The following is a 10,779-nucleotide window of genomic DNA, read 5'->3' on the forward strand; positions in this document are numbered from 1 at the left end:
AAAATTTTCATATTTGTCATGGCAGACAATTCGTTACTTCTATTTCTTTTGATTTATTCATCTTTCTTTTTCAAACTTCTTCGATTCATCCTCTAGATTTTCTTTCTTTTATTTTTTATTCATTTTGCTTTCTTTTTTTCCTTCTTCATATTCTCTTTCTTTCTCATTTCTCTTTCTTTCTTTTCTCATTTCTCGTTTTTTTTTTCAGTTTCTCTTCTAGAATATCAAGATCGTTTAAATATTATTTTAATATGATCTAAACAATCGTTTACCTAGTTAACACGATCGTTTAACACGGTCAACATGATTGTTTAGACTTGAAACCCTTTTCATATCATTTAAAAAGAACTTCATGATCGTGTGGGTATGATTTAAATGATCATGTACCACAGTCAACCCGATCATTTAGCATGGTCAACACGATCGTTTAAAAAAAATATATGATCTAAACGATCACGTACCATAGTTATCCCGATCATTTAGAGTGGTCAACATGATCATTTAGATTTGAAGCATTTTTCTTGTCGTTAAAAAGAACTACACAATCGTGTAACAATGATCTAAACGATTGCATAGCATAGTCAATCATTTATGGTGGTCAACACATAGAGATTTGACGGAAAAAGTGCCACGTTTTTTATGGGTAAAAATATTAGAGTAAATAAAAAAGTGGACGTGGGTCCCACTGAATCCTAAATTGGTGTCGATGAAAATTGAAAAACGGATAAGGGGAAGGTGGACGTGGACGATACACTCAACTCTCATCATCGCCATTACCATTCTCCCAGTTTTTCAATTTTTTCTTCCTTCTCAACTCTCTCAAAATGGCCTCAGTCTCTGCTTTTACAATTTCCCCATCTTTCCCATTCTCTACCTCCCACAAACCTAAGAAGAAACCTATTTCCTCGTCCATCTTCTCTCAAAAGGGTTCTCAATTCGTGCCCCGACGGGAGATTTTGAAAGGATTCACTCTCCTTCCTCTTTCTTTCCCTCTTTTCCAATCCTTAAATCCACTTCCTTCTCTATCCAAAGAGATCGAAGTTGGCTCTTATCTCCCTCCCTCACCCTCTGACCCTTCTTTTGTCTTCTTCAAAGCTTCCCCAAGTGACACCCCGGCTCTTCGTGCAGGTATTATGACTTTTTTCTCTATTTTTTTTTCTTTACCGTAATTCGGTTGAATGTAGCTAAGTTGTTTCTTGTTAGTTCTTGTTATGAAATCATCTATTTTAAAAAAAATAGAGTATAAAGTAAATAGTAGAGCACTCGATACTAAGATTTACTCGGTTGATTGTTAGCTATATACATGGTTTAGAGGGTTTTTATATAACTCAGCGCTCCAAATTCTAGGGTCAAAATCATAATGACCTAAATACAAAAACAAAATAGGTTCGCGCGGATAAAGTCCATTTACCCTGACTAGCAAGACTTAGTTGTCCATTTACCATGACCAGCAATACTTGTGCTTGGTTATTAGAAGGGTTAGATAGCAAATGGGGTTTACATTTATTGTTTGGAAAGTGGAAACCTCTTTAAGAATATTATGTTTCCCTATTTGATTCTTGGGCAATTTTGGTCCCTTAAGTTTAGGGATGATGCTTATTTTGTATTTGAGGTTTCAAAAGAAACATTTTAGTCCCTCGCTTCTAAAATGATTCTAAATGAAATGATTAGTAAACAGTTATTTATGTGGATGGATTACCATTTTATTTATTTGATGACGTGGCCAATAAACTCAAAAAGTAAACCTTCTAAAAAATATAATGACGTTTGATATATTGAAATCTTTTCTTCTTCTTCGCCAATTGTTTTTTTCTGCTGCCCATTCGACCTGCAACTTTAAGTGCAAGGGCGGATTTATTAAGGGACTAGCGGGGCATGTACCTCACTCACATTATCGATTTTTGTATTTTAATATTAATTTTTGAAGTGTGAGATTACAATATATACTAAATAATGTTTTATTTTAAACAAAACATGGTTGTAGTACAGTGATTGCGCCCCCATTCCTACAACTAATAGATTGTGAGTTTAAATCCTGCATTGGCAAACTTCAATATTTAAAATTTTTATATAAAATTTCTGCCACTATTTGAATGTAGTTGCTTGGCTGTCGAATTGCCAGCAGTCAAAGTCACTCGCTCACCTTCTTATCACTCTCAATTTCTTGACAATCCCTAATTTTGACCTACCAAATTCAAACTGCTGCAGAACAATTGAATTTTATTTGATTAAATTTCTATCCATGGGAGGCTTCTGTATGCTGATCAACCTTGTTTTCTTTGAAAAATTTAAATTTCCATACACGATATATTGGGAAACTTTCACATTCCTCGGGACATTAAATGCTCAAAAGCATTGATTTTGAGCAAAATAAAATTGAAAATCCTTTTTCCAGCAACACCATTTGACTGTGTTCATATTGAGAAAAATGGCACAACCATTTTATAAGAAGTGCTTTTTTTAAAAAAAAATAATTGAATTCAAATTATTCCATTGCAATGGAAGTAGTCGGAGCCGCACTAAAAGTTTTAGCACTTGTGGCGAGGAAGAAAGTGAGTATCAATAAAATGGCAGACTTGGTAATCAAATCTTCACCACCCATATCCATTTCAAGAGGTGTCGTCGTTTATGACAGGAGGCAAGTCGACAATGAACGATTGTAAAAAACTAAGTGGTTGTTGAGGCTCAAAGTGCAGAGAGGTGGGTAGTAAGAATGAACCGTGGGCAAAGAAGGAGATTTTTCACTATTTTAAATATATTATATTTTACTCACAGGTTTTACTTTTAAGTTAATTTGCCACCTAATCAAATAAAATGACATGTCAATCTAACCGAGTCAGCATATAAGGATATAATCCCATTGTTTAGGGTAAAGTTAAATGAGGGACTATTTAGAACCATTTTGAAAATTTAAAAGACACTTTGTTTTGAGACTTTAAGGACCAAATAGACATCAACTCTAGATCTCAACGACCAAAAGTGCATTTTACCCTGATTCTTTGTTTTGCCTTAAAGATTCAAACTCAGAGTTCTGAACCAAATAGATTTTTGTTATTTTGGTTGTGGCTTGTGAGAATCAACTACTTTTTAGTTGGTTGTTTTGGATAACTGCTTCTCTGAACTTAGTTGGAAAACTACCTGTGAGTATTGGTTGCTGATCAGTTAACCTTCTATAATTTTGAGGTGGTTTGGCATAGCTGATGGTTTATGGCATAATTGCGTTGTGGATGATTTGGGGAGCGGAAAAGTAGGGTGTTTAGAAGGGTGGAAAGGAATCCTAGTGATATTTGGTTCCTCACTAGATTCCATGCTTTCCCGTTTTCTTTGAAAATATAGCCACTATTTTGTATGGTTAGAGTCTCTTTCTTTTGTGGGATTCTCCTTGTTGTGGGCTTGCCCTTTTTTTTCCTTTTTGGTCCTCGTATTCTTTCACTTTTTTTCTCTCATTGAAAGCCGTTATTTCTATTAAAAGAAAAAAGGGTATAGCTGACAGTAGGTATTCCTTGAGACCTTGTGTTTGGGTCTGCATTACTTGAATCTAGCGTGTGATTGTATGTTTCTCTATGTACTTGCTGATTGATATATACAATAGTACTTGCTTCAAGCTGCTTTCTTGAAGCTGATACCTTTTTTCTTCCTCCTTTCGAAGATGATACCAACAAGAGTTTCAATGTCACTAATCAATCAAATGCTTCCCCTTGGAAGAGCTGTTTCATTTCCATGAGTCGCCTCCATTTCTAAGTTTAAAGTCTTCTCATCTCATCTATTGACGCAAATGAGAAGTTTTCTCCATGTTGGTCTTTCTAGAAATGCCTTTTGATTAGTTTTAGATGAATGTTAGACACTTGGAGCTCTTTTATAGTATAAACAATTGCTTCTATTGAGAAAAAGTGAAAAAAATACGAGGGCTTATTGAATGTTCTTTTGTTTATGTGAGAAATTAAAGATTCAAAAGAATACCAAACATCATTTGTTTCACTTTTTAAATTTCCTCTGGATTCTGGATAGCAGGCTGATTCTGAACTAAATATGACAATTACGTGCTGTTGTGCCACCCAATCTTCAGTTTCATTGTGTAGGAAACTTGCCGATGCTAATACCTTCTAGATTTTTACCGTATGTATGGCACAATAGTTCAGATGACAGTTATTTCTTTATTGTGAGAGATCACATCCAGTTATATACATTTTTATCCTTAACGTATTAGTCTCTATCTTTTGCTTCTGAAATTATGAAATCAATCCTATCTAGGACGGATGCACTGAGCACATTATTGCTTAGAATGCTCTTTCTTTTTCGTTTTCTTCTAAGTTGTTAAATAATTTATATGCTAATGGTACTTGAGATTTAGTTCTTTGCAGGAAATGTGCAACCATACCAGTTCATTCTGCCCCCAACTTGGAAACAAACGCGCGTAGCTAATATTTTATCTGGTAATTACTGTCAACCCAAGTGTGCGGAGCCTTGGGTGGAGGTAAAATTTGAAGATGACAAACAAGGGAAAATCCAGGTAGTGGCTTCTCCTTTAATACGTCTGACTAATAAGCCTAATGCTACAATTGAAGACATAGGTAGCCCTGAGAAGGTAATCGCTTCTCTTGGCCCTTTTGTTACTGGAAGTACATACGATCCTGACGAACTTCTTGAATCATCGGTGGAGAAACTTGGTGATCAAACGGTATTATTTTTTTCTTATGATCTTTCTTATAGAGATATGATATTTGTTACCCGCACTGCAGTAAATTGTTTTTCTAAGAGACATGTAGTTCAGTCCTAGATTCATTTTAGACTTATCTTTTAAAAGCTTTTTTCATGTCGGAACTTTAGATAACACTTTTAGGGATAATAATTAAATATATAACAAAATCTATTAATTATAGATTTTATTGGTAATGCACTCCTATTAGTGATTATTGACTTTGAGAGCTAGATTGAAATTTTGGTACATCTACAAATTCTTTTGTATTGTGCTATATTTGTTAATACTAAATACCTTATTGTTATACTTGCTACTCTCTTGGTTAAAACTTACCAAATGTAAATACCAATTACCATTACAAAGAAATGGCAAAAGTCCAATGTGATTGATTGCACTCTGAAATAAGATTAGCCTAGCCTCCTCTCTACTCTTTGATCACAATAATGTTTGTAAAATCCATTCAAAAAGTTCGTGTTCTTTTCCCTAGTTCACATTACTTTTCATTACCTTGTGTTAAAATGAAATGAAGCATTGTAACATCCATAATGATTTTGACGAAAAATGTCGGTCTCTAAGTTTAAGGTCTAGTTTCTATTTAGTTCCTAGAATTCAACATGTTACATGTTTAGTCCTTTGGTTTTGAGGTTCAATTTAGTTCATTGATTTCAAAGTATTACAATTGTACCCTTAAAATTTGAGTTTTGTTTTGATTTGATCCCTAAGTTTGAAGATTTATACTTTGAACCTTGATTATTCACTAAATATTCATTTTCCATCTTTAGTGTTAATTTCTATGAATTAATTTAAAACTCAAATCTCAAGGGTAAAACTGAACATTTTGAAACCCAGGGACTATATTGAAGCCAAACTCTCTAGACTCTATGAACAAATGTGTAACATTTTGAAATCTAAAAACCAAATGGAAACTAAAACCAAAACCTAGTGACCAAAAAGATGTTTATCCCATAATTTTACGAAGTCAGGTTTCTTGTACTCATTACTAAACATAACATAGGATGATAATGAAACTTTCAAAAGCAGAGATTAAGAAGTACTACAATTGTAATACAACCTAGAGTTTATATAGCAGTTTCTTCTGAGTTTAGTACTTCAAGTTAGATCAAGTTCATCTTTTAACTCTACTTTGATGATGAATACTCAATATAGGAAGCTGTTTTTATGTGGTTTATGCAGTATTACAAATACACATTGGAAACTCCTTATGCTTTGACGGGTACACACAATCTGGCTAAGGCAACGGCAAAAGGAAGCACCGTTGTGTTATTTGTGGCCAGTGCTAATGATAAACAATGGCAGGCTTCTGAGAAAGTTTTGAGAACCATGCTTGATTCTTTTCAGCTCTAATTCCTTTCAACACTACATTCAAAATCAGGTTATATTTATTTTATAATGTTTCATTTATGCTTCTATCTTCACATTTACTAAATAAAATACTTTGAGTTCTTCAACATTCCTGTCGCACCATAGCTTTATTTAATGGGTGATTTATTTACTTTCTTGGGTGATGGTTGAGTCATGACTTAATGGATTTGTCAGAATTGAAGTTGAAATTGTGCAAAGAAAGAGCTGGCTATTGTATTTTTGGGCTATTGTTTAATCTATTCAATTATTTTTCATTCACTCTAACAGGTAATATGTGGATGGAAATGTGAACCATTGATCTTTTTGGTGGAGGCCAAGTTTCTCAAGATGGGCCTTTCTCACCTTGATTTTATTTTTTTTACGTTAGTACGTAAATTTTGATATTTGTATCTATTGAATATTTTTTATGTCTAATAAACTTTTGAACTATAAAATATATTTTGTGAGTTCTTAATTTCTTTTTGAAATGGTCTTATGTATCCAATTTGAAATGGGAGATTTGAATATGGAATCTCTTGTCATTAGAAACAAAAAGATGTTAACAGTTCTTATATTTTCGATCGTGTTCTCTTGTTGGTTTTTATACATTCAATATTTTTTAAATTCTAAGATTTGTTACTCACAAAAATTGGAAGTTTAAAGTAAATAGACATGAAATTTGAATTTATATGAAATAAATCAACTAATTCCTTTTAAAGAAACTAGGTGACTAGAATGTATTAGACACAAGATTGAAAGGTAAGGAATCAACTAGATATTTTAAAGTTTAGATACTCATTGAACACAAAATTGAGTTTTTAAGAACCTTCATACAGAGTCTTTACATCATGTGTTTAACAAATCAAATAAACCAAACTTTATAAATTGGATGTCTATCATTTCAAAAGTTTTATTTATACGTAGTACACTAAAATTATTTCAAAGCATCTCTAGTTCACCATAGGTCGAAATTTCAACAATGACGTCAATTTGATAGCAATATTGTTAGGTGACTGGTCTATTCGTATTTTACAAGTACAAAACACTTGGTAATCAATTTATTTTTGGTTTTTAATATTCAAAAAGGGTTGAATTTTCGAATAAATTTAAGAAAAAAAATAAGTATTTAAAAACTATTTTCTTCTAATCTTCAAAATTTTACTTGGTTTTTAATAACACTAGCCCATCATGCGTAAAAAGGACGGAAGTTTGTGGAATACTCATGAGGGATGCTTTTTTGTCAATGTGGAATTTAAATTTTTCTTTCAATATTTGTAAAATTACTATTCTCCCCTCTATTTATTTGGTAAAAATCATTATTTCTCACTACACTTGATATAGAATCTAAACTAAATACTCCCCTATATAAACACTCAATGCCACAATACATCGACATAAACGCAAAAACTTTAATTATTTCCTTCTCATATATCTACTTTACGAATCAAATTTTTTCATAACATGACTTACATTGCAAAGCTCCTTATTGTTATTTTTCTTTGAGTTATGATTTTCTCATCCATGATAGAAACAAGTCAAGATGATCTGGAAGTGAGCCTAACAGCACGACTTAAGTTGGATGACACGACATTCAAGAATGTTGGGGATCTCTATCTCAAATCGATACATGTATCAATTATATTCAAGCATTATCTTGTAATGGTCGTAAATGGAAATTAAGTTTAAATTGTTGCAATGCAATTAAGACCATAGAACGTGAATGTTGGCCAAATTGCTGAATCTCATGAGCTTCACACCAAAAGAAGTCAGGATATTAATGTCCATTGCAATATAAGGACCAATATCAACTAAGCTTCGTAGCGTCGCTCCTTGGGAACTAAAGCTATCTTTTTAAATAAAATAATGTTTGTGGATTTTTGTGTTATTATATGTTGCAGCCCATATGTGTGTTGAGTGTTTGAAGTGCTAAGAAGAGGAATGATACTTCCTTGTATTTTATTTTTTGTCAAATTTAAATCATATTAATGCTCTCAATACTTTAGGGGTTTGAGATATGTTTATGATTATATTTGTCATGGTGTTTATATTCTATAATTGACTCATGCACTCTCTATTAACGTCTTCTTTCTTTCTTTTTTACAACACTAGTAAAAGACACTTACATGATACGTATAATGCGTAGCTTTAGATTGTAGTAAACATTGCATGTATATATTTAGGTTGTGCTAAATTTAAAGGTATGAAATTCAAAATGTAATAGAATTAGATATACATGGAAAGAAGTTATGATAATTAGATTAAAATATAAGGATGCGTTTGGGGGAAGGGTTGAGTTATAGAATGGTTAGTGTTATGATAAAACTAGTATTATGATAAACCTAGTTTTATTATAACCCTTGTTTGGGGGAAGAGTTTAGAAATGTAGTTTTATGATAAGAGTTGTTTGGGAGAAGGGTTATGATAGTGTTATGAATAAGATGTGTTTGGGGGAAGGGTTATGTGGGTAGGTTTATAGAGATTTTATGATAAGATGTATTTGGGGGAAGGGTTATGTGGGTTGGATTATGAATATTTCTTTTATTTAGTAATTTTTTTAATTCACATTGTAGATATACGAAAGAAATTATTATTGCATTTTTTTTTACAAAAGCGTCGAACCCCTCTAATTGCAATTTTTTTTCTATGTTTAATGTTATTAAATTAGTAAACACAATTGTCCAATTTTGAAATAATTTGTTAACAAATTGCGTATTTGTAATTAGCGATAACGTCGTACATTTGTTTTTAACATATTTAATTACATGGTCTAACGCATGCGTCTATATTTATATTCATTAATTAAATTACTTATTACGTAATACTTGAATGACATATTGCTCAAATTGTTACTATTTGCCTTAATTTGAAAGAAACATTGTCAACTGAATTGAAGGGATGTAAAAGGGAGAAAAAGAAAACATATGCATAAACAGGTATTGTACGTGTGAAAAAAAAATTCTAAAATAGGAAAACAAATAACAGTCAACAACATAGTCCAAGTAAAGTAAGAAAATAACAAGCAAGCCAGCGAAGTAAGGACATAAACTATCTGGAGATGTCTCGTAGGAGGACTCTGCAAAAGGTCTCCCTCTCATCATCAGACATATGTACGAAACCCCGCATGTCGTCCATACGAGACAACAGGTGCCTTTACAACAACGCCCTATTTAAACTGGTTAGTTCTAGCATCTCACGCAATAGGTGTAAGAATTCCTGGCACACATGGTTGTCATTGACAAGGATGCGTGCAGGCCACTCCGCAATCGTCCTGAGGTGGTCGTTCGTACACTCAAGGGCCACATGTATGACTTCAAGCTCGCCCTCTTGCTGGTTTCCCCTCTTCCTCTTCAATTCGCTCAATTCGGTCCTACCCTCTGACGCGAGAAAAGGTCGTGATGCACGTACATCCTCTTGGGACATGTCAATCCCTTGGTTATACACGGATGAGAACTGTTCGTTTCCATTCGGCATGTCAAACCCGTCATACCCAATAGGCTCGTTAGACCCAACATCGACGAATGTCTCAGCGAAGCGACCGTTCGCCCTATTGCGTCCGAACACATATGCAAGTTCGTTGCAATAGGGAAAGGGTTTGTTAAGGAGCCCATTCGTTGTAGGATGTGATTGCATAGAAAACAGCACCACTTAAAAGTACTAATAGGAAAATTGTGAAGTAAATGTACATTGCGTAAGTAGTGTGACCTTATATTATTTTTCTTGTCCTAACCCAATTATCAAATACTTCCTTCTCCACAATTATGCATTTTGCGTCATCGTTCCAACCGAACCCACTGCACGCTGGCCCCTGCATTTTTGTGATGGCCTGGAATGTCTGTTTAAGTGTCTTTGTTCTGCAGTTGATTACAGAAGTTACGCGGACACGACATCCATCCATACCTATTGGGCCAGGTAACCTGACCGAAACGTACCATTGTCGGATTTTCATCCCTCAATGGGCACCAACTTCACTAAACACTCTATAAGTGTGCCCTCCTCCTCTTTAGTCCATATATGCTTTGAGACACGAGACAAGGTTGCCATACTGAGAATGAAAAATGAAAAAAAATACATGAAACGGGTTAGTAATTTCACAATTCCACATTTACGAAATAGAAACAACTGCGAAACAATATTATGACATATAATTTATGTACAACATCCACACATACATTAAATATGAATAAATACATATTATAGGTCATTTAAATTGGCATACAACCGATGAGTTCTAATTTAAAATCGTTTTAGCTAAGCATTACGCAACTGTCATTCTGTGAACATCGCTTCAGCTAATTCGTCACGTCACTGAGACCACTCGTTTGTAGTCTCAATATACTGAAAGTCTTCTACAGCGATGGTCGTGGCATACGCGAAGTCCCCTCGTCCAAATCTTCAATGTCGTTGTAATTTATCATTTTTATGTTTATCAAATTATGCAGCAAGCAACATGCTAGGATGGTGCAACATCGGACTTGGAGGAGATAGTACGACTTCCCACAAACTATTGCCCAATGACTCTTCAGAACACCGAAGGCACGCTCAATCACATTCCTTGTCGAAGAGTGCTTCACGTTGAAGTACTCCTTTGCATTGGTTAGGGCATTTCCAGCACCATGCCACTCTTTCTAGTGGTACCGCTGGCCTCTATATGGGGCGAGAAATCCCTCAGCGTTTGGATAACCCGCATCGCACAGATAATAATATCGTGTAATGAAAAC

The 10,779-nt window shown here is 34.0% G+C and overlaps 1 protein-coding gene across 1 annotated transcript; it reads left to right on the forward strand.

The window, feature by feature from the left end:
• The first annotated feature begins 741 nt into the window (after positions 1-741).
• LOC103501655 (psbP domain-containing protein 6, chloroplastic) lies at positions 742-6,536 on the forward strand. The gene is made up of 4 exons (XM_008465297.3): positions 742-1,128; positions 4,362-4,678; positions 5,894-6,092; positions 6,350-6,536. Exons 1-3 carry the CDS (start codon positions 825-827, stop codon positions 6,062-6,064), a joined length of 792 nt encoding a protein of 263 aa, XP_008463519.2. The 5' UTR covers positions 742-824; the 3' UTR covers positions 6,065-6,092; positions 6,350-6,536.
• Positions 6,537-10,779: the final 4,243 nt, after the last annotated feature.

Source organism: Cucumis melo, chromosome 12 (genome assembly GCF_025177605.1).
Source record: "Cucumis melo cultivar AY chromosome 12, USDA_Cmelo_AY_1.0, whole genome shotgun sequence".
In the NCBI taxonomy this organism is placed as follows: domain Eukaryota; kingdom Viridiplantae; phylum Streptophyta; class Magnoliopsida; order Cucurbitales; family Cucurbitaceae; genus Cucumis; species Cucumis melo.

Excerpts from the sequence above, each read along its gene's own strand:
- LOC103501655 (XM_008465297.3), top strand. The coding sequence starts at position 825 with ATGGCCTCAGTCTCTGCTTTTACAATTTCCCCATCTTTCCCATTCTCT. Across the intron at positions 1,129-4,361 it reads CACCCCGGCTCTTCGTGCAG|GAAATGTGCAACCATACCAG; the intron begins GTATTATGACTT and ends AGTTCTTTGCAG. Across the intron at positions 4,679-5,893 it reads AGAAACTTGGTGATCAAACG|TATTACAAATACACATTGGA; the intron begins GTATTATTTTTT and ends TGGTTTATGCAG.